Below are 25,084 nucleotides of genomic sequence, written 5' to 3'. Positions count from 1 at the left end.
ATCCAAACAATTTGCATTAAGTTTTTTATACTCGTGATACGTGTCATTACATTGAATACGTGTCATTTTATCTTTATTTTTAAATCCTTAAGTTAATCTCTTGGGTGACAGGCTTGATGGATGATATTGCCTAATCTGTTTTTGGTGGCTTGCATTGATAATTTGAATTATATTTTATAAAAATTTATAAAATAATTTTACCTACTAACACGAATGTAAACAAAGTCAAAATATTAAAATTTAAAAAATAAAAATAGTTGGTCTAACACATTATAATAAGCAGTAACTTAAATTGTCTTTTTTTAATGAGCTCCGCACTAGGGAAATCCTGGGTGCCATGGACACAAACATAGACAACCACAAATTACAGCCAAACTCACGAGATGAATAAATGTAGGTCATACAAATATTTCTCCCGACCCGGGAATCGAACCAGGAACCTCTGCGTGGCAGTCCGGCATGGTAACCGTTCGGCCGCGGAGGTAGTTATTACAGTCTTTTAATACAATGTTTAGTGACGGGACGAATAAGTCGTGCGCCGAATAAGAACGTCTTCTACGGAGGCAGTTTAGTCTCAAAGAAATGAAATGAAATGTTGCTTTTATTTTGTATTCAAACAGTGGAACAAAAGGTTTAAGAGTACGGATTCTAGGGTTAAAACAAAACAAAGATTGATCATTTTTTGATTGATTAAATGTTTCGTCTGCACATTGTCTTTAAACAAATAATTGAAAAAATATAGTTAGTATTGTAATATAAAATTGTCTGCTGTTGAGAACACCTAAGTTTCTTCTGAAAGGAGGATTTCATGTTTAAAGAAACGACGAACTAGTCTCCTTGTGTGATTTGCAACGTGGCTCCTAAATACCACTTTGTAAAATGTGATTTATATTAAGGGGGTAAGAACTAATTTACTATTACAATTGAATTTCATAATCTAAAATTGTTTTTAATGTAGCAGTAGAGTAGTGGCAGTAGAGTTCCTTGTGAAAGAGTTCATCCAGTGTATTACTGTCATCTTTATTTCTGCCGCCAAGCAGTAATGTCAACATTCCTGTGTTCCTGTGTTCCAGTTATGAAGGTTTAGGGTGCTGGTGAAATTACAGGCATATGGGACTTGTCAATTCCTTCCCACTCATCAGATCTTTGCAATTTAAAGCTCTGAGTGGCACTGTTACTGTTTTGGACAGGCCTGTAGTTTATCATCAGGTGCACTACTTGTTCGTTCCGTCACTTGGTGTTATAAAAAAAAACAAAATAAAAAAAATGTCTTCCGTCTCCCATCAGGATTGACGGTTTTTCGTAAGCTAGCAATTTAATTTATGATTATAGGTAGTATCGCATTCTGGTGTAAAAAAACCACATTTGCAAAATTACAGCTTTTCCGGAGAGATGACTAAAGATTATACAAACGTAATTCGTCCACAATTTTTTTTATTCTTAAATAGCAGAATTATAAGATTTCAGATTTTCTTAAATTATTTGTTTCAGATAGTTCATTATTGCTATGACTTTCATGTGATAAAAACATTTTTGACGATTGATCACACGTGACTTTATAACGAGGATATTATTTAGCTGTAAAATGCAGTATGTGTTTAGTAATATGGGTCTGAAGCAATATTAAATACTTTCGGATCTATTACTGTCCAGTAATGCGGTGCACAGTAACGGCGCACAGAAAGCAGAATGAAGTGTATTTTACAGTAGACCGTTTCGTTACGCCAAGGACGCGTTATCGATCTTAGTTTTACCCGTTAATGCATTCGAGGATTAGACGTCACAAATGTAATTAATGGACTTACATAAAGTACTTTTATCTCTGTTAGTTTGCAAAATTTTTGAAGATTAATCTATATTGATACCGTTATGAATTTGGGTTCAGTTTTCATTTCTCATAAACACAAGATGGGGTCTTATGAGGACCTCGAATACACGGGCAATTACTTAAGTAAAATAACTCTAGTCGTCACTTTTTGAAATGTAATAATAATAACTAACGTATGTTGAGTTCTTAGGTTTTCGCAATTATTACACATAAGAAATGCAACTTTTTTTCCGGATTTCAATCGCGTATATTGGTTTTTCAAATAAACGTATCAAACGTGACCATGGGACCTGTAAAGGGCCCGAAACGTTGATTGGTTTTTATTTGATTTAAATCCGGAAAAATAGTTTAATTTCCTATCAATAACTAACGTAGTTAACAATAGCAGTTTTATTATTGCAATAAATAGTTACATAATTAAGTTAAAAACAAAATACATTTTTGTTTTGGCACCGAGGGGGCCTAGGTGGCCACGAACCTCGGCTCAGTGAAAAGCTATTGAAAACTTCCGTCAGAAGAGCGTGCTCTGGGAGTAAGTCTGCGGTCAGCGAGGATGGCCATTTCGCGTCTAGTGTGACTGAATTGCTATTGGGTTGGCCTTTAACGTGGCGAGGGTGCAAGGGTTGTCAGGGTCGTTGAGGACTTCCCTGGTCCGATGGGTCCTATGAACGCGGTGGGGGTGTTCCCTGACGTAATGGAGCAGCTATTACGAGGAACACAACATTTTCACAACTATACCTTTTGAAAACAGGATTTGCAGTTGCTACGCTAGCAGACAGGACTAGATTACAGTGATGTGTGCCAATAACCGAAAGTGAAGAAAACCGCTGTCCATATAGATTTTTCGATTCGTAAGCAGAAACCATGATTTAAATTTTGAACAATGTAGATAAAATGCTAAGTATGTGCAACTACTCATAAACGTCTCCTAATTAGTTGCTAGGCTATTGGACTTAGATTAAAATTATCGGGGATTAATATTTATCTTTTGTATATATAGTACCAGAAATAGAAATTTTATTTAGTTTGTGATTGGAAGAAGGAGAAGAACTGATCATGCGTATCGCCGTTGCCCTGCTTGCTTGTTTGGCTATTGCCTCGGGTAAGAAAAAACATACTAATGACAAATTATTTCATTGACCCTAACTACAACTAGAAGTTGCTAAAATGAGTCATTTATAAGTTCTATGGCTTTTTGAATGAATCTATTTGAAGATCTATTTTGGGTACGTTCGTCTATTACATTAAATCATTACAGATATATTTTATACTTACTGAAAAGGTTGAACTGCATTTTGCCAGCGGTATACCGCTATAAAATAAAGCCAGTGAATCAATGTCTTGAAAATTAACAGTTTTCTTTATTATTTCTATAGCTGAAGTAGCTGGGCCACCTCCGGATCATTATGAACCACAAAGGATCGTTGGTGGATCATTGACTACCATCAACCAGTATCCATTTGGAGTCGCTTTGCTCTACTCTGCAGCCCAGACTACATTCTGGCAAAGCTGTGGTGGTTCCATCCTTAACCAGAGATCAGTATTGAGCGCTGCTCACTGTACCGTGGGGTACGTAATAAACGAATTATAGTGTCTTAATTTAATGTAAACATGTTTGCGTTTGGAAGACAAGTTGTTTACTAAACTGAAGAATTCATTCATATGTAACTTTTACGTTTTGAAGGTAATTAGTATTTCAAAGAAGTTTTATTTGCTTTAATTTCATTATTTAGCCATATGTTAAACTGGCTGCAAATTTTTTTCTTCACAATTAACATGGCATTTATTTATCTGAAAAATGCTTTATCTACTAACTGAGTTAACCATTCGAATCGCATCTCGAATATTCTTATTCTTTAAACTGTTTACTAGTGTGTCGTGATTGTGTAATATCCGTGTGGAATTTCGAATTAATAGCATTGTAGTACTCCAACTAATATTTATTACATTTTATTTTTACAGGACCGGCAATGTCCCTGGCAGATGGCGCAGTCGTGTAGGCTCTTCCTTTGCAAACAGCGGTGGTGCTGTTCATCTGACAGCCCAAATCATCAATCATCCCCAGTACAATCCTAGTACTGAAAACAACGACATCACCATTTTGAGACTTAGCTCTAATATCCAGTATGTTGGTGGCACCGTAGCGCCATCAAGCATTGCAGGTGCCAATTACAATCTTGGTGATAACCAGGTCGTGTGGGCCATCGGATGGGGACGCATTTCGGTAATTGCAAATTTTTTTCAATTCGTTTCTTTGTTTTAGAACTAAAACCGTTAAACTTAATCTTTATTTATTTTTTGTGTAGAGTGGTGGTGCAGCTTCTGAGCAACTACGTCACGTTCAAATCTGGACAATCAACCAGGCGGTCTGCAGTCAACGATACGGCACTCGTGGTATCTCTATTACTGCCAACATGTTGTGCTCTGGCTGGTTGGACGTCGGCGGCCGTGACCAGTGCCAGGGTGACTCTGGTGGCCCACTGCTGCACAACAACATCGTTGTTGGTGTCTGCTCTTTTGGACTTGGATGTGCTGATCCGTTCTTCCCTGGTGTGAATGCCCGCGTTTCTACTGCGTCTAACTGGATTCAGTCTAACGCTTAAGGCGTATATAAATAAAAACAAAATGACATGAGCAGATACCTTGTTTTATTTGTTTCCGAATAATATCATGATTACAATTACTCGAGATCCATCCTAACCAAACTATTAACGTCCCAATATGTAAATAAATATTATTCTGGATAAGTTTTATCCAAATGTTTGATCTACTCCGATTTTCACGTACGTTTGCACGTACGATAATTTGATACCCAAAAATTTTATGGATTATGGGAATTCAGATATATCTTGAAATTGCCGTATACTATAGTAAGCTTTCGCTAGCGCATAAAGTGTACAGTGAAGTGTGAAAGGAACACACAAAGAGTATCGCCGAACTTGATCACCTGATAATTAATATGTGACGTTAAATTTTGGTGAATGATAGACAAATTGGACGGCAATTGAGTGTTTGTTACCATTCAAGTAATCAAATTATTTGATACAATATTGCTAAATCTAATTCTCAACTGTTGAGTTGAGAATACGCACCGTAACTTACACCAACTCCAATCGATTATTCTAATTAGCAAGTACTTTAGGATCATATTTAGAAATATAAATTGATGCTGAAATTTTTGTATGCCACCAGGAAACACACAAATTTATTAGTTGATGTTACAAATCCTATACTAACAGCTTAAAAACTAGATAGCTAAGCTAAATCGAATGAATAAAATTAATATTGTCAAAATGCTATATTTAATACATAGATATGGTTGTTAATATCGTATAAATTGCATTATTAGCGTTTGGTTTGAGTTTGATGCAAGAGTTCCAGTAGAGCATAATGCAGTTGAGACGTTGAAAAGAAATGAAAATGTTATATGATGATGCTTCTTCTAATACCAGAGCACATTAGTCAAACGTTTTAAACGTGTCAGTTTTTGGAAATATTCATACAAAAATATGTATCCTTCTGGTGTTACAAAAAGTAATCATATTGTAGGGTGGAAGAGTATTCTAAGTCTGAACCAATGAAATATATAGGAAATGAAACTATTTTTCCGCATTTCAATCGCGTATATTTGTTTTTTCAAACAAACCGACCTTTCGGGCCTTTTACAGGTCCCATGGTGGCTCCAGTATTTCCTCTGATGAAAAATCCCAAACAGACATAAGACTGCAGTACTAATTAATACGTTTTAGTTTATTCTAATTTCTATTATTAATTAATAATAAATTGAACTTAATAAAAATTCATTCAATAACATAATTTGTAAAAGTTAATGTAGCGCAAATTGGAATGTTTTCTTTGTAAAATTAAAAATAAAGTATTTAATTAATAACTATTGTAACTATAGTAAAAAAATAGGGTGGTTTGCATTAATATTAGACATAACTGGTAGAAGACTGTACCACAAACTGCCTCCGTGGCCGAACGGTTACCATGCCGGTCTGCCACGCAGAGGTCCCAGGTTCGATTCCCGGGCCGGGAGAAATGTTTGAATGGCTTACATTTATTTCTCTCGTGAGTTTGGGTGTAATTTGTGGTTGTCTATGTGTGTGTCCATGGCACCCGCGACACAGGGTTTCCCTAGTGCGGGGCTATGTTGAGTGTGTGCGTTATTATTATTATTATTATTAACCTTAGTCAACCGTGACCATGAGACCTGTAAAGGGCCCGAAATGTCGGTTTGTTTGAAAAAACAAATATACGCCATTTAAATCAGGATAATCTCAGTACAGAGTACTAAAAAAACCGACCTCAAAAGTGCGTGGAATTACGTCTATTTGCTAAGTTTTATTGAAAAATCGCATGGTTCGCCACTATACAGGACTTGACACTAGAGATAATAAAAATCGGTTCTCACTACTCAAAGTACATTAAGAGAAAAACGCCTTGACTTGGAGAAATAGCAAAATCAACCATTAAAGTAATTGCTCCTAAGTTAAAGTTAGGCGCTATTTATAGAAATGAATCTTCATGCGTGAACAGCCACCCTTCTAGGTGGATGACTTTCTTCAAAATGAAATGGGACCACTATGGAAGTACCCCCTTTCCAACAAAAAAAGAATCATGAAAATCGGTTGACAAATACCGGAGTTATCGGGTAACATACATACAAAAAAAAAAAGAAAAAAAAGAAGAACATACAGTCGAATTGAGAACATCCTCCTATTTAGAAGTTGGTTAAAAAATAGTTTCATTTCCTATGTGTAACAATAGTGAAAACCTAAGAACTCGAACTGAAATATATTTTACTAAAATATTTAAAACATATTGTTTTGTCACTGTTACTTTATATCACAGCGATGATGAACTTGTTTCAATAGTCGATTTAAAAAATTATGTGCTTAAGTATGTCGGAACCGTCAGGGATTAGAACTGTTATGTTATTAGAATCTCCTGACATCGTTTGGGCAAATCGAAGGTAACTGAATTATATGAGTAGGCATACACTCACTCGTGACACTAAGTGATATATCCTATAGAATACTGATAAGCCAGCAACTTTACGGTGGTGTTCAAGGCTTTACGACTTCACCTCTGCTAATTCCGAGTCGCCTACAAGCCTCTTCATACGCTTTTTAACTGAATCTAAGGCGGCCAGTTGGTATTTAGCAGAATCGTCTTATAGATCTGTTACCTGGCGTGCTTGTTACTATGAGTTCATTTTCGAAATCCATGAACAACTATGATAGTACCTACTCTTCCATTTTTTCAAACGACTCCTGACTCATCAGTCAGTGATGATTGGGTGAATATACAAAGACAAATGTGGACGTTGTTCCAATGGAATAAAAAATTAAAATAGACTATTAACTCAACTTAATAATTTTAACTTATAACTATCTACTTGTTCTAAGTATTGCAATAACTTATTTCATGTTTTTACACGAATTAAAAAAATATCTGTAAAAAAAACTGTGATTAGCCAAGCGTGAACGCTATGCCGTGCTGAAACAAAATGAAGAATTAATTATATGCCACTGAAAAACAAACAGAAAATAATACGATACTTAAAAGGAAAGACAGAAAAGCAAATCAATAGTAGAGATGAATTGACACCACCTACACTATGTGCACTCTGTCTACGTGGTGTCAAGAAAGACTGAGGAGATGGGGGATAAATAGTAAGAAATTTCAACAAACAAAAAGTTCAACAAAGAGATTGAACTTTTGGACTCAGAAGGTAGCAAACAAAAGCAACTAAAAAAACGAGGATTATATCCATTTGTATCAGATCTATCTTCCTCATTGCAAAAAAGTGACGAAAATATGAGTATGAACATTCTTGAGAAATTGTTTCAATTGAGAGCAAAAAATTAAACGACTGAGATACCAACGAGACAAAAAGGTAAAAGTACTGAAAAAGGTTATAAGAGATGTGGAAAAAGAGAATAAAAAGTTGAAGTCTTTGTACATATACCGAAAATAATACACAAGTAGCATTCTTGGTACTTATATATTACTATAGACTGAAAAACAAATAGCTGGAAAAAATTATATTTAACACTAAAAAAAGCAGTAATTTTGAAATGTTGGTATAAATTCTTTCATTAGAGAAGTAAGAAGTAGAAGTTAAACTAACCAAAAAAAGAAAACGAAAGCTATGACGATACTAATAAGGTTACATAAAAGGAAAAGGTAAGGGTAAAAAGAAAAAGGAAAGAACAAGAAATAGACTATTAAAAATAGTGTTTGAATAGTACTGAGTGAGTATAACGTTAAAAAAATATGTAACTTTTAAGTGTGCTATTTTTTCCAACTCTTTATTATAATTTTGGGTTTTAGAAAATATTTATTTTGTTTTGTTGATTTAATTAATAATACAATGTTGTTTACTAAAAAATAGCTATTAGCAAAGAAAATGTTAATTATTATATTGTTACTAGTAATAGAATTTACACATTATACATACACGTATGCTCAAACCTACATGAGCACGCGCACGCACATATATACATTACATTTAATGTCTTAGTAACCCAGAGACCCAATTAATAATAATTAGCACCTAAAGTTCCAGGTGAAGATTTGGTGGTACTTTCGAGGTGATACTTATGTTAAAGTTTTGTTGCAATTTTAAGTTTCTGTTTCATTTTTTAGGTTTAACTTTAAATTTTCTATTTATCATTATGAATAGGAATGACAAAATAATATATATTTTTTATATGCATGCACATCATTACAGTAACCTTATATTTAACTACCTTATCATAAAAAATCATTTCCAAGTCGATTCTTCATTGCCGTAGCTAGACATAGTTTTAAAAACCAAATATCGTCTTCAATATTGATTTTAATTTAATTTAATTTAAATAATACTCCGTCCCATACTATTTTCAAAAATCAGTAAAATTTAATTTTCAACTTTGTAAAAATTTTGAGCAATTATTTACTAAACTGTAGAAACACCCGATTATTATAATCACGGAAGAAAAAACAATGGAAGTGTCTTAAGACTGGATTACTATCAGAACCGATGTCGCCAAAACTCACACATTCTTAATTTGAAACACTACAAAAGCTTGATATTCATTGGCCGTAGTTTCAAATTAAAAAAAAACAAATTCTGGATTGTTATTTATAATTCAAACTTTACCCTGTTGGCATATCGTTGAAAGTACATTAATACCTATTATTGCAAGTTACGACGTTTTAATATTATATTGGAATTTCAATCAATGTGCTGTCATCAAGCGGTTAATTGCTGAACGACGACGAATTGAAGTTATTAATTTAGTTCTCCAAAAAGAAGCGGCCATATTGCATGAGTACAAGCTTTACTTTCGCTTCTTGTAACAAAAAAATATTTCGATAAACAAAAAAATTTAAATGAGACTTTCCGGTGATATGAAATACCACCACGGGTAATATTTTTGGGTCGGTCATCAGTTTTGTACTCCAAAATAGCACAATAAGGCATTTTCTAGGATTTTATAGAATTTGCACAACAGCATGACACAAGCATACCATACAAAGCCAAGATCGCGGACTGAGCTCAAAAAGATCTTTCGAAACCTATAGTTGGCACGCATCAGACGCTAACTAACCACTTCTACTGTATTTATTGTTCTGTGACTATAATAATCGCTAAATCCGTGTATTTTTATGTATATTTTCCGGTGTGGGCGTTATAGACGACGGTATTAAAAGAAATTATATTTAAAAAAAATTTGGTATAAATGTAGTAATAATCAATAATCTTTGTTTCCGGTTTACAACTTAATAACCAAAAGAGGAACAGGATAAATTATAAATATTTTTTATCTTTTTCCGTATCAGTTTTTTGTAAACTGTATAAGAATTGACATTATATTATGATTATTCGTCAATGTGAAGACTGTTATCAGTGGCTGACACACTTTGGGAAACAACACTATTTTTGTCTTTCCGACGTAAAGGTTAAAATATTGTTTTCAACTTTAATTTATGAATTTTACATGAACATGAGTCTTTACAAGCAGTGAAAATTTAAAAACGTTACCTTAAATAGTAAAAGATGCCACGAATAGTGATTTGACCGAATACCGTGGCCGAAGCGTTGAATATTCGGCAGCCGAATATTCGGGTGCAGAATGTTCGGCGTATGAGCTGTGTATTTCACGTGTGACCTATTACGAACTGGCTCATTGCGCTGCGTGCGGAGGTAACGGGTGTGGGGTGTTATTGTTGAAAAATGATAAAACCATAGAATATAGATAGAATCAATACATGACCTGTTTTGAAGAAATCGCTACAGATAATATGCAAAATAATGAAGATGTGGAGAACTTCTGAAGAGTTCGCCTAAATGGGATGACAGAGCCTTGTAAGTGGTGGTTGGCAGGCGTAAAGCAGTATCCAAGCCTGTCAAAAATTGCTAAGATTTATCTATCATCTCTTGGCAGTAGCATATATAGTGAGAGGCAATTTTCAGAAGCAGGAATTGTTTAGTTATAAGGTAAAGCGCAATCGTTCGTTACCAACCAACGCTGAAAAAATTGTTTTCATTCATCACAACCAGCCACTGATTGACTTTAAGTATTAAATCAATAATAAGTGATTACAATACATGATACATTTTGAATAATATGTCATTTTTTCGTTATTTGATATTCAGTATTCGGCCGAATTATCGTAGTATTCGGTCGAATACCGAATATTAAAACAGTGGTCGACTAAGCCGAATACCGAATAGTAGCCGCATATTCGTGGCATCTATATTAAAAAGTGAAAATACAAAGAAACGGAAATTAGATTACAAAACTGTTACCTAATTTTAAAATTATTCCATTACATGTTATTACCTAAACTGAAATTAAACTTCACCACCGCGAAGGACAATGCGTTTATCAAAAAGTATATAAGATAATTGGCGTTTATTATATAAATTATGTACCATAATGTGTGAGGTATTTGTGTGTCCGTACGTATAATGAATTACGTAGAGATGATTCGTAGATTACATCATATTATTAATATATGCATTAACGGCAAAGGAGTGGAATTCCCTGCCTTCCCCGTATGCTATAACTTGGGCCTTTTCAAAGTGAGAGTGAATAGGCACTATTTAAGTGTGTGTGTAACCTAATTAGGTCAACGATGTAGCATGCACAACATCGATCTCACCTGAGGAAAAGCGACAATTGTCGCTTTTCCTCAGGTGAGATCGACGTCAAATGCGCACTTATTTACTTGTTTAAAAAAAGTGAATATATTAGAAAAATATAAGTAACTAGAGTTCCTTCTGACAGAGTTCGTCCAGGAGAGTACTGTCACATTACCTTTTTCTGCCGCCAAGCAGTAAAGTGAGCATTACGGCGTTCCAGTTTTGAAGGGTAAGAGGGTGGTGGTGAAACTACAAACACATGTGACTTGTCAACTTATGTCTCAGGGTACCGGGCGCAGTGGCAGGGCCCTTCAGATCTTTTCAATTTAAAGCTCTGAGTGACACTGCAACTGCTATGGACAGGCGTGTCGTGTTCATCCTGTCACTTGGTGCCATGAATAAAAAAAGACAATTCTAGAGCTGGATAAAGTGAAAAGCAGATTTTATAAATTTATGCACTAGTTTAATTTAGTTCTAATCTAAACGTCTACAGATCAGATAAAACACATTATCAACACCTCACTCCCTAAAGTCTACATTTACAGTTTAAAAGGAATAATAGATGATCAAATGAATTTCTTGAAGGGAAGTTCGATCACTATTATGTGAGTCGCCTCGTTCGAAGATATAATATTTAACCAGGTTGTTTTCATAACTTGCTAGGCAACACCGCACGGTTTCTAGAGAAAAAAAAAAACGTTTTGACATTGACACTCCCTACCAGGCATCAACCGCCATTTTCTATCCTCATTCCTTTGAGAGTGGGAAGTAAAACTTATTTGGGAGTTTCCGAATCTTTACTTCTGATATGACGATGTCAAGGGAGGGAGGGTGTTGGTTATATCTTCGAATGAAGCGACTCACATGATAGTGATCGAACTTCACTTCAAGAAGTTCGTTTGATCATCTATTATATTTCGTCGCTTCATTCTCGATATAATATTTAACCAGGTAGAGTTTTAGAGTATTCAGTTTTGCTTCTAGTTGATGTTATTGGATTTTATTTTATTTTTATTTAAATTATTTTTCTCCTGAGATCACAATCATAACAATTTTTAAACCGTACAACCATATAATAATTTTATAAATAAAGTTTATTATTATTATTGTTTAGAATACTATAATTTGCCGTTTTATTATATGGTAAACAAATGGTTCTTGCGAACGTGTGTCCGTCTTCAGTAAGTATTAGTCTATTATAAAATCTAGTAAAGGACGAGAGATGTCGGAGTCCAACTCGCAGCCTTGCGTATGAGCCCTATCGGCACCTCAGCCGCGCGCGCGGCCGGCGTGAAGGCGTACCGCGCCGCGCCGCATCCAACACCTGCCGTACACATCGGCTCACGGTCTGACTCGTGGCTACTATGTGTGGAGCTCTATGTGTCAGTAAGAGCGTGCCCTGACGTCCAGTTGTCTTATTTTGTGTTACCAAAATATAATGTTTGAAAACTGCGACAAGGCAAATACTTATATCCTTGCTAAAATATGGAAAATTTAATGTGGCCTGTACGCGCCCAGGCGCAGACGTTTTGATTAAATCATAATCTTTTTATGCGGGCGTCTGAGCCTGTTTCAGACTATAAAAAATATAAAGCCGACTGTTATTACTGCAAAATTCCCACCAGAGCTTTAGGGACACATTATATTGTCTAATTGTATTTTAAGAAAGAGAAGCTAAGGGTAAAGTCATCGCCTCTTCATCGGGGTAACCTCATTATTTTTTAAAGTAAGTAGTAAATTTTTTGACGTTTTTCTAAAGGTAAACTTATACTTAAATTTCATGAATCAAAATTTAATCTTAGAAATTTACAAACTTGACATGGCTGTAACACAGACTTGCCGTAATTAACGACGAAGCCTAAACATTGCAATAAGTTAATGGTTGCATTAACATTATTGATGCATCGTCATAATCAGCTGCTATATAACAAATATCATCTAAATAACCACGAACTTAAATCCTTGTTGTCTCAAATGTGTTACAACTTCTTTCAAGATTTTGGTAAACACTTTCACAACACAACACATCAGAGCAGTAAATTCATAGGTTTCAATTTTATTCGAACCACAAGGTAAATACTGAAATCTGTGATATTTTCGGTCTGCTTCGCAGATAGATGTCAGTGAATACACCTCTTTCAATGCGAGGTATCAATTTTGAGGCAATTCGACAGTCCTCCATTTTAAAATGAGTTTTTGTTACAAATTTGTTAAAGAACGTTATGTTCAATATGAAACGACTACTACCATTGCGTTTTGGGGCTAAAAAAGTACTAGAAATGTATTGATGTTTTCTAGGACAGCACTTTGTCATTGCTCCCAAGTCAATGAAGTTTTTAATTGTGGTATGCAATTTTTTCTATTGTCGTCTGGCGATAAACTAATGCCGGGTATTACAGACTGGTGTTGGTACCTGTTTACATAATGGTATCGCTGGCGAAGCTGCATATTGGTTTTGCAGGAGGCTGTCGCCTAAAACCATAAACGATCTTCTTTAGAATTGTATTAAATAGGTAATTCAGTTTTAACTACGGCGTGTTTCGTTAACACTTATTAATTGCACGTATGTGGGATTGAAATTGAAATAACTCGCAGTTGATTTCTTATCGCAGTTAACTCATGGTTGACCCCAACTTAATTATATTTTAAATATACTTTTCTTAGAATAATATAATTATTAAAATCAGCTTAATGGTTAACTCACGGTTAACCCTGACGTAAATTTATTTAAAATTAAATTTACTTATTAGCACGTAGGTACTAATACTGTTCAAATGAAAATCGACTTGCAGCCGATTTCATTATCGTGGTTAACTCGCAGTTAACCTCGACGTAATTTTATTTAAAAAAACTACTTTATTTATTAGCACGTAGGTATTAATATTGTTCGATTCAAAATCGACTGGCAGTCGATTTCGTTATCGTGGCTAACTCGCAGTTAACCCCGACGTAATTTTATATAAAAAATATACCTTACTAATTAGCACGTAAATACTAATACTATTTAAATTAAAATCGACTCGCAGTCGCTTTCGTGATCGTGGTTAACTCACGGTTAACCCTGACGTAAATTTATTTAAAAAATATTTTACTTATTAGTACGTTGGTATTAATATTCTTCAAATTAAAATCGACTCGCAGTCGATTTCGTTATCGTGGTCAACTCGTCGTTAACCCCGACGTAATTTTATTTAAAAAACTCTTTGCTTTTTAGCATGTTAGAACTAATATTGTTCAAATTAAAATCGACTCGCAGTCGATCCCATTATAGTGGTTAACTCGCAGGTAACTCTGACTTAGTTTATTTTTTTTTAAATACGTTACTTATTAGCACGTAGGTACTAATACTGTTCAAATTAAAATCAACTCTGTCTGTTCGGATTTTCATCCACGCATGTTCGATTTGGTTATCGGGGACAACTGGCAGTTAACCCGATGTTTTATTAAATGTAGGTTGGATTTACATTTGCGATGTATGAAAACGAACATTTATTATAATTACGGAAGTAACAAGTAGTGCTATATGATAAAAATTAATATTTTCATTTTTTATTTTCATTAATTATGAGCGTAAGAAAAAATCTTACCTTGATCAATGTCCGACTTGTCCGATGATATTATGATTCTATAACGCCGACGATGTTTGGCATCTGTATTTTCCAAGTATTTCAGTTTACTTATATAATATTCGATTTTTTCTAAGTTTGTTCGCGTTGACATTTTAACGGAGCTGTGGAGGTGTGCTTGTTGCCACGCACGAACAAGGAATGAGGATAGAAAATGGCGGTTGATGCCTGGTGGGGAGTGTCAACGTCAAAACATTTTTTTTTTCTCTAAAAACCTGGTTAAATATTATATCGAGAATGTAGCGACGAAATATAATAATATATGTAACTACAAATGTAGCACGTAATACTAGGAACATAAATTCAAATTCAAAACAATCTTTATTTCATAGGTACGCATTATTACACTTGAAATACTTATAAAAAAAATATAGTTTAACATATTGTTAATCTCTAAATATTTTCCGTATAGCGTAAAATACAATCTTATTCAACATGTAAAGGCTGCTTTGTAAATTAGCAAGGGCAGGGTAAACCGAGTTTAATAAGCATTTGTTATGCTGACCTTTGATTAACATGTTGAGCTCGTGTCTAATCCTTAGTTGTTGTCTATCCATCTCTCTTTGTTGATGCAATGTACTGGGTCGTTTGAATGTTTACCCAACCGGCATAAGTATGTCCTATAACTATTCTTGGACCGTGTCCGTTTAGACCAGGGGTCGGCAAACTTTTTTTATAAGAGGCCAGGAAAACAAGAAATTTTACAGGAGGCGGGAATTAAAAAAAATGTATTTTCGTTTAAAATATTTTAAATTATTTTTGTGTAGTGTTATCTAGTACGCCACCTTTTTTATTTTTGCCGCCAGTAATAAGAGCATTACCGCGTTTCGGTTTTGAATGGTAAGGGTGCTGGTGAAATTACAGCCGCATGGGACTTGTCAATTTACATCTCAGGGTGACGGGCGCAGTGGCTTCGGATCTTCAGAGTCTTCCGATCTTTCCAATTTAAAGCTCTGAGTGACACTGCAACTGCTATGGACAGGCGTGTCGTGTTCATCCTGTCACTTGGTGCCATGAATAAAAAAAAGACAATTCTAGAGCTGGATAAAATGAAAAGCAGATTTTATAAATTTATGCACTAGTTTAATTTAGTTCTAATCTAAACGTTTACAGATCAGATAAAACACACTATCAACACCTCACTCCCTAAAGTCTACATTGTTTAAAAGGAATAATAGATGATCAAATGAGCTTCTTGAAGGGAAGTTCGATCACTATTATGTGAGTCGCCTCGTTCGAAGATATAATATTTAACCAGGTCGTTTCCATAACTTGCTAGGCAACACCGCACGGTTTCTAGGGGAAAAAAACCTTTTGACGTTGACACTCCCTACCAGGCTCTGAGTGGCATTATAACAGCTACGGACAAGCGTGGCACTTACAACCAAGCGCACGACTTGTTCATCCCTTCACTTGGTATCATCACATAATATATTGTGTCTATTATATACAGCCTTATTTTTAAATGAGTTAGTGTTTAGAAATCTGAAACAGTAGAAGAAGAAAACTGTCTTAGGTACCATCAAGACTTTTTTGTGAAAACAATTTTGGCATAGTAAATTTTTTTATTCAATCGTAAGATGTCCATAAAAATGAATAAAATTGATCCTAATTTTTATCCTTGTATCTTCTATGGCATCGGATTTCCTCATACTGTCCCATTTAAAAAAACACACTGTATAATGTTATTTTGTATGTCGATATCGATGAGGCTGTCGAAATATATTTCCGGCGGCCACATATTCCTATTTCGAAGGAACATTTGCGGGTTGGAATAAAGCCTTGTGCATTTAGTTAACATTGGTTTAGAGTAATAGTGGTCCTATAAACGATGTCCTAAATGTAGCACGTCTATGGAGCTTGGAAATATTTAAATACAAGTCAGAGGAGACCACCGCGGTAATATGTTAGTATTAAGTTGTAGTACAGGTTCATGTTGTTAATGTTAGGTAAGTGATAAGTTGATAACAGTACAGACTTAATTTAGATCCGAAAAAATAATGTTATATTAATTTCCTAAACAGTAAACAGTTTGCTATTTTACGAACAAAATTTTTGCCTAACTAACTTTTTTGTATACAACAGCGAAGACTGATGAATGCGTGATTATATAATAAGAATAGTTCTGTAATCTTGTTTATGAGATATGTGATGCGTATACTGAAAACTGAAAATATAAATCATAATTATTTTTTTTCATGTTCAAATAAAAAAGAAAATAAAAATTAGTAATAAAACAAACATGTCAAATTATTTTATGACTTAGCTACAAAAGATGTAAAAATGCACTTATAAAGTACTTCAATAAGTACATTGGTCGCGATGAAATCTCACCGTAGCCCGTGATGTATAAGAACACACTAAAAATTATCAAACGTACACACTGAACAGAAAAGATAATAAAAATACAATCATTGTTTTCGCTTGACTATCGATGACGTTTGAGACAAGGCTACGATTTAAAAAAGGTGGATGAGTAATAATCACCAACGTACTTAGCTTAAGTTTTATTATTGTAGTAACATGTTTTTCCACACATTGTCAATTATAAGTTCGCCATATCATACAGGCGCTCTTTTTAGTGGTCTGAAACAAAATTCTATTGTCTATGGTACACAGTAATGAGTATTAAAGTACTTTACACAGAACTTTAATGAGTTTCAAAAAAAGAACGTCATATTTTTGATTTTAAGAATATCAATTAGGACGCTACTCAAACGCTATACTACCTCCTTATTGGTTAAATTGGCCTAAAAGTCTTGCAACCGGGCCACAAATCTTTACATAAAAAATATTGGTTAAAATTTAAGCGGTACTTGGCCAGTTCTATTCTATCTCTTTGGTGTTTTGTTTTGTAGCGTTTGTTTCGTCTAAATTTTAGAGCATATAGGACTGGAGGCGTCATCGATAGGCACAATAAATATTACATCCGAATCGATGTTTTTTCATTTCCATTATCGAATTCATCGCGTCAAGTACTCCACGAAATATGTCGTTTTGCGCTTTACAAACTTGCAAAAAAATATCTGCCGCATCCAGTCTAGCTAAGGGTGGAATTACATTCCATACATACGCCTATTTTTTACATTAATTGCTAATTTTCTATTTTAAGACATTTTTTTCACAATGATCACATTGATTCAATTTATCGATTACATAAAAAATATTTGAAAACATTCGAACATTTGACATAGCATGCCTATGAAGTTCCCTATTTACTAACAGGCAACCATAGACAAGAAAACGTAGTACTTGAAAATGGATTTGCCGTCGGCGTACTACAGGCTCGGGTTGGTAAGAGAAAACTGCAATCCACAAAGAGTTCACGCTAGTACAGTCGATGTGCTAAGATATCTGACCCACTAACGGTCAAATTGATTCTGAGTAGATTAATATTAAGAAAGGTGTTAAACAAACTTTTAACCGGCCCACAGATGTAAAATTCATTTAGGTATGACTTCCTTCTTGCAACATCACTGAATAATGTTTTAAGAAACTTTTTATGCGTATTTAGTTACATTACATAAATAAAATTTTTAACCAAAAAGCTGGAATTCCATGACAGTTTTCTGTTGAATGTGTAAGAAAGCGGGGTCAGGTATCGTAGGAAATCGACTGTACATAGATGTCGTTGGTAACCCATCCGAATTTTTTCATTTCCAAGCGGGAACCACATGATTTAAAATTGTGCTAAATACGGAGAATTAATTACTCATCGATTTTTTATTGATTTCGTGGCAATCATAACACTGATAGTGGACTTCAATAAATTAAGTTTTGAACTTCCTTAAATTATTGAAGTTTTTGTTAAATCAAATAACATGTTATATTTTCACTCTTGATTGGGTTAAAAATAATGGGCTGTAATAAGTACAAGCATACTAAAAGTGTTTAGGTTTACAATTACGATGAGGAAATCTCAATTTTTACACTTTTTAGTAAAAATCAACTTTTTTATTTTTTTTTTTTTATTTGGAAAATAAACAGATTACAATTTGTATACAAGATTATAGTATAAAAAAAAAACTTATCACTTAAACCAGCAAAGTTTCCACTATAACTTTAAAGAGAACGAACCACTACTTGGTATTTTTTAAACACAAAGAAAATAATAAAAAGAAATGAACTAAAAACAAATAACATAAATTATTGTTCATAAATCGACTTTACAAATTTTAGAAAGGACAAATAAAATATATCTATTTCTAAATGATTCTTATAGTAGGCATTACAAGCTCTAAACAAGACAGCATTACTTAAATATTTAGTTAACAAAAACACAATGTTGTACATCTGAATTTTCGGTATACAAATCCTGGACATTGTACAGATAAAACACTGAATAGGCACAATCACTCATAGATTGTTTCACTTGATTTCTAAGTAATCGGATTTACGTTAAAATTATCTGGGATTAAAATTTATCTTTTGCAAGGTATACGTGCTATATATATAGCACCAGAAACAAATAATTTAATTACTTTGCGGTAGAAGGAAGGAGACGAAGTAACCATGCGTTTTGCCGTTGCCCTGCTTGCTTGTTTGGCTATTGCCTCGGGTAAGAAAAAACATAATGATATTAATATTTTGTCTAATTCTGCTCAAATCCAGTTTTACGTTTCGTGTTACGTTTATTTATTTATTTATATTTTGTTATATATATTAGTACTTTGGATTCTTACATGAAATATTGTTACTTACATTTTCATTAATTTGCAATAGCATTTATTTTAGACCTTATTTCTGCCGCCAAGCAGTAATGTTAGCATTACTGCGTTCCGGTTTAGAAGGGTAAGGGTGCTGGTGAAATTACAGGCACATGGGGCTTGTCAACTTATGTCTCAGGGTGAAGAGCGCAGTGACAGTGCCCCTAAGGTCTTTGCGTTTTAAAGCTCTGAGTGGCACTGCAACTGTTATGGATAGTCTGTCGCTTACCACCAGGCGCACGACTTGCTCGTCCCATCACTTGATATTATAAAAAAAGACCCTCTATGCAAAATGAGAGGAGATTTTCTATTATTCTTTGTTTTTTTGCTTTTTTATAACTTTGAAGCCTTCGGTTGTGTACCTATGTATCCGTATGTCTGTTTGTGGCATCCTAGCTGCCAAACGGATGGACTGATTTAAAAGCGCCATTTTTTTTGTATAATTTTTATTATAATACTTAACTACCGTACATAGTTATTTTTACTTGACATTGGCAAAATCATTGATTATTTCGATGGGGCCATAACATTTAAAAGAAGAAGAAGAAAAGCGGTGTTTTAAATTGAAGGCTAGTCGGTATGGTTCTTATTCTTAGCTATGTTTGATGAAGATCAGCAAAGCCATTTAAAGATCAGATACCAAGATCAGGTACCAAGAATACCAAGAAGACAAAATGTGTTAAATTTGAATGACTTACCTAACGTAAAATCGACTAGTCCAAGCATAGAAATAAACGGAGAAAAGTTAGACCTTGTTAATAAAGCAGTCTTCTTGGGAGTGACCTTAGATAGTAAACTTCAATGGTTTCCACATATATCGTCCCTGGCCAGCAGATTAAGCTCCGCTGCATACGCAGTCCGCAGAATACGTGAGCTTACCGATGTTAGTACTGCTAGACTAGTTTACTTTAGTTACTTCCATAGTATAATGTTCTACGGCATTCTCATGTGGGGTAAAGCGGCAGATATTCAAACCATATTTATTGCAAAAACGCGCGATTCGTTCTGTGTACCGTCTAGGCTCTCGGGTTTATCTCAGAGAAAAGTTTAAGGAGACTGGTATCATGACTGTGGCATCACAGTACATTTACTCAAATATTTTATATGCCCGTAAAAATATACATAATTTCAATAAGAAAGAAGATATCCATAATATTAACCTTAGAGCTAAGTCCAAACTCATGGTACCACGATTTCGTTTAACAAAGGTAAACAACTCTTTTATGGGGAACTGTATACGTTTTTACAATAAGATTCCGGAGCATATATTAAGTTTATCATTTCCTAAGTTTAAAAACTACATTAAAAATATTTTCATCGAAAAATCATATTACAAAATTGAAGACTACGTGTTAGATAAAGATGTATGGAAAGACGACATGGCTCTAGAATCCACACAAATTTGATTCAAAGTGTATTCCATAGCATTTAAGTTTATTTGAAAAGAGCAATCCGTAGACTTTCTTGCTATTTCTTCTCAGGGAAGTCAGCGTAGTGAACGAGCAGTAGCTTAAATGTGACGTTTTCAAGTGTAAATTTATTTTACCTATGGAATAAATAATCTTTGACTTTGACTTTGACTCAGTCTTTTTTCAGTCAAGGTAGCCACCATGCAATAATACTATTTACGAGCAAGTGTGATGAAAACTTTATTTTGTGTATTCTTCTACTAGGAAAATCGACTTGAACTTTGGTACACTTTGTAAATCTGATGACGCTATAACAATACGACTTGTGATGACGACGACCTCCATGGTCGAGTGGCTTGCACACCGGTTTTCATGGTGTCGCCATTTCTGAAGTCCTGGGTTCGATCTCCGGCCGGGTCAAAAAACTATCTTTCTATAGTGTCTCGGGTCTGGGTGTTTGTGGTACCGTCGTTGTGTTGATTTCCATAACACAAGTGCTTTAGTTACTAACTTTGAGATCAAAGAAATGAATGTGATATTGTCTAATATGGAAAAGCGCGAGTCTGTGATGGCAAACAAAGTGACTATTTTTGCATTTGACTAATACATTCATTGTAGTTTTAGATATTAATTCATTACATACTAATGAAATAGAATCCAAAATATTTTTTGCCAGCCATATAACGCTACGAAGTAAAGTCAGTGAACCAATGTCTTGAAAATTTAAATTTGTCTTTATTATTTCTACAGCTGAAGTAGCCGGGCCACCTCCAGATCATTATGAACCACAAAGAATCGTTGGTGGATCATTGACTACCATTAACCAATATCCATATGGAGTAGCTTTGCTTTACTCTCAAGCCCAGACTACATTCTGGCAAAGCTGTGGTGGTGCCATCCTTAACCAGAGATCAGTACTGAGCGCTGCTCACTGCACCGTGGGGTATGTACTAAAATGAATTATAGAATGTACATTATTTAAGACGTGAGACTTATAAACCTCCTAAGGGTTTCAGTGTCTTACTAATTATGTATTTGATAGAATGTGTGACTAATAATTGAAATATTATTGATTTATAATTTTATTCTGATCATCCAACTAATAATTTTACTTTCACAGAACCGGCAACATTGCTGGAAGGTGGCGCAGTCGTGTAGGCTCTTCCTGGGCAAACAGCGGTGGCGCTGTTCATCTGACGGCTCAAATTATCAATCATCCCCAATATAATGCCAATACTTTAAACAACGATTTCACCATTTTGAGACTTAGCTCTAATATCCAGTATGTTGCTGGTACCGTAGCACCAGCAAGCATTGCAGGTTCCAACTACAATCTTGGTGATAACCAGGTCGTGTGGGCCATCGGATGGGGACGCACTTCGGTAATTGCATTAATATTCTTTTATTTTATTGTTTCTCCCTGTTAAAACTAAAACCGTCACCCTTTATCTTTATTTTATTTTTTTGTAGAGTAACGGTCCAGCTTCTGAGCAACTACGTCACGTTCAAATCTGGACAATCAACCAGGCAGTCTGCAGTCAACGATACGGCACTCGTGGTATCTCTATTACTGCTAATATGCTGTGCTCTGGCTGGTTGGACGTCGGTGGTCGTGATCAGTGCCAGGGCGACTCTGGTGGCCCGCTGATACACAACAATATTGTTGTTGGCGTCTGCTCTTTCGGTCTTGGATGTGCTGATCCGTTCTTCCCTGGTGTGAACGCCCGCGTTTCTACAGCGTCCAGCTGGATCCAGTCTAACGCTTAAAGCATATTATAATATTATAAATAAAGCATTTATTATATGACCAGATACTTTATCGTTTTATCTTGATACCTAAACAAATTGTATTCCAATACGTCTAGAGTAATACATACATATTTTAATTCAAAATGGCGTTTCTACTTCGTTAGGAGTTATTATTACGAACGACGTTGTGAATGTTAACGTTGACATTATTCAACGACATTTAAAATGACTTTTTGGGGTATATTTCACAAATCCTCGCGAGCTCGTAGTGAAATTGGCTGTGGTAGAAATGCCTACAAATACATTCGATACTTTCAATAAATACTACGTCAACTTTAGTTTAATCCTTTCTGTTTTTATTTCGTTTTTTGTTTCTTTTTTTCACAAATTCGCTTTTTTATTTTTTTTCGAACTTTGTTTTTTGTTTTTTTTTTTTTTGTTTTTTCACAAAATCAGGGAGCATAATATTAGTAAATAAATATGGCTGTTACAAAAATAAGAGAAAATGGCCAAAAAATAAAGTTGGCTTAGTGTTTATTGGAGGTATCGCATTGTTCTATTGCGAACTATGTTACTTTATATGCAAACTCACCTTTTTTCACTCATACACGTGCATATAAAGAAATTTAAAACATAAAATGAGCTAATAATGTTAAATTAGTTCAATATTTCGATTTATATTTGTATCATAAGACTGATTTGCAATATCATTATTTTTTAATTAACCGACTTGAAAAAAGGAGGAGTCTCTTAATTCGACTGTATGTTTTTTTGTTTTTGTTTGTATGTTACGCGTTAACTCCATTTGTAACCGATTTAGATGATTTTTTTTGTTGGAAAGAGGGTACCCTAGTAGTCCTATTCAAATTTAAAGAAAATATTCCACCTCTAAGGGTGGCAAACTAGGGCATGAATCCGGTTTCGCGCACTTTCCGGTAACCGATTTCAATAAAACTTGGCAAATAGATGTAATTGCACGGACTTTTCAGGTCGGTTTGTTTAGTACTTTGTACCGAGATTATTTATATTTAAAGTATATCGGTGATACACCAAATGTATGTGTTCTAGTTATTTTTAGAGTTAGTTCAGCTTTACACTTCAGTGTACAGTTTTTATCTTAAGCGACATTGAGTTGAATTTAAATATTTTATGTAAGTCCGGGCGTGCTATTTAACTGTATTTCGATAAAACAAAACTATTAGTGATGATGAATCCGTTAATACACCTTCCGATTAGTTTTGGTCGTTATTATTATCTATTTATTGTAAGATAATTTTTTATCTATTGAACGTATTTAACCTTAGTTGAAAACGTATTTAAATTAGGATTTCTAAGAAAAAGATACTAGTTTTTTAAGCAATATTTTTATATACCCACTTTATTGCGACTTGTCAGTTTAAAAATACGTTTCAATAATTTTTAATAACATGAAGTCTAAAATGGTGGCTATGAAAATTCGTATGTCGTTGACATACCTTACGAGAATATTTAGACTAATTAGTTTCAAAGTCGCGTACGTACCACGATTGGCAAGAATTACCAAATTATAATAAAACTAATAGAGTTTTAGAAGCAGAAGAGCTCTTTGTGAAAGAGTTCGTCCAGGGAAACCTTATGTTCCGGTTTGGAAGGATAAGGGTGCTGGTGAATTTTCGGGCACATGGGACTTGTCAATGTATATCTTAGTGTGACGGGCGCATTGGCAGTGCCTGTAAGGTCTTTGTCATTTGAAAATGTTGCAAAGTAACGGATTTCTTTCTCCCCATTTTGCTATACTGTTTTAAAATAATTATATTACGTAATTTTTTGAGAATAGACAATGTCGCGATGGTTGCAGAATTTCTACAAGTTGAATGCGTACAAATATTGTTTACAAAGAGCAACCCCTAAAGTTTCTCGCTCATACTTCTCGGGGGAATCTGCCTTACGAATGAGCGGTAGAGTTTAACCAATGTGACGATTTCAAGTGTAGCATTAACTCATTTCTAAATCCAAGATGGCGGGCACGATTTTTCGAATAATGTTAAGTTGGGTATCGTTTTCCAGGTATTTGGAGGTGCTCATTACGAATACTCATATTGCTTTTATTTGAACTGTCGTGTCTGCCATCTTGGATTTAGAAATGAGCGCCATATTCGTAATGAGCACACCGAAATACCTCGAAAATGATACCCATATTGCATTTATTTGAAAACTCGTGTCCGCCATCTTGGATTTAGAAATAAATGCTATATTTGTAGTGAGCACCTCCAAATACCTCGACAATGATACCCATATTGCATTTATTTGAAAAGTGGTGTCCGCCATCGTGTATTCAGATATAAATGCCATTTCCATAAGGATTACCAAAAATGAATTTTTGAAAATTCTTGTCACTTGACACTGTCGATCGACAGTAACGATCGACAAAATCGAGCAAATCTGTGGGCACCTGATCGACAATGTCGGGCAAATCTGTAGGCACCTTTAACTTAATGATGAGTTAGGCAAGATACAATTTCTCCACTTTTGAGGGAAATGTTATTCCATGGCATCATTATTTGTATATTTGTGTGCGTGTCGACGAGCGTAGACACAAGTTACTTACGCCTACATGAATTAGATTTTTGCCTCACTTGTGACAGTTC

At 34.6% G+C, this 25,084-nt stretch overlaps 2 protein-coding genes across 2 annotated transcripts in view; both read left to right on the top strand.

Moving 5' to 3' along the window:
* Positions 1 to 2,825: 2,825 nt before the first annotated feature.
* LOC113230512 (trypsin, alkaline A-like) lies at positions 2,826 to 4,474 on the top strand. Its single transcript, XM_026464478.1, has 4 exons — positions 2,826 to 2,930; positions 3,205 to 3,397; positions 3,791 to 4,052; positions 4,135 to 4,474. The coding sequence occupies exons 1-4, from the start codon at positions 2,885 to 2,887 to the stop codon at positions 4,429 to 4,431; spliced, it is 798 nt and encodes a 265-aa protein (XP_026320263.1). The 5' UTR covers positions 2,826 to 2,884; the 3' UTR covers positions 4,432 to 4,474.
* A 14,574-nt stretch (positions 4,475 to 19,048) lies between these two features.
* Positions 19,049 to 25,084, top strand: part of LOC113229924 (transmembrane protease serine 9-like) — a 17,525-nt gene continuing 11,489 nt past the window's right edge. The window contains exons 1-4 of the mRNA XM_026463618.1: positions 19,049 to 19,151; positions 21,459 to 21,651; positions 21,829 to 22,090; positions 22,179 to 22,473. Of these exons, the coding sequence (XP_026319403.1) occupies positions 19,106 to 19,151; positions 21,459 to 21,651; positions 21,829 to 22,090; positions 22,179 to 22,473 (796 nt within the window). The 5' untranslated portion in view covers positions 19,049 to 19,105. The remainder of the gene's footprint in view (positions 19,152 to 21,458; positions 21,652 to 21,828; positions 22,091 to 22,178; positions 22,474 to 25,084) is intronic.

The sequence above is a fragment of the Hyposmocoma kahamanoa genome, unplaced genomic scaffold (genome assembly GCF_003589595.1).
Source record: "Hyposmocoma kahamanoa isolate Upper Pololo Valley unplaced genomic scaffold, ASM358959v1 63, whole genome shotgun sequence".
NCBI lineage: Eukaryota > Metazoa > Arthropoda > Insecta > Lepidoptera > Cosmopterigidae > Hyposmocoma > Hyposmocoma kahamanoa.
This window is presented reverse-complemented; position numbering and strand designations above follow the sequence as displayed.

Excerpts from the sequence above, each read along its gene's own strand:
- LOC113230512 (XM_026464478.1), top strand. The coding sequence starts at position 2,885 with ATGCGTATCGCCGTTGCCCTGCTTGCTTGTTTGGCTATTGCCTCGG. Across the intron at positions 2,931-3,204 it reads TTGTTTGGCTATTGCCTCGG|CTGAAGTAGCTGGGCCACCT; the intron begins GTAAGAAAAAAC and ends TTATTTCTATAG. Across the intron at positions 3,398-3,790 it reads GCTGCTCACTGTACCGTGGG|GACCGGCAATGTCCCTGGCA; the intron begins GTACGTAATAAA and ends TTATTTTTACAG.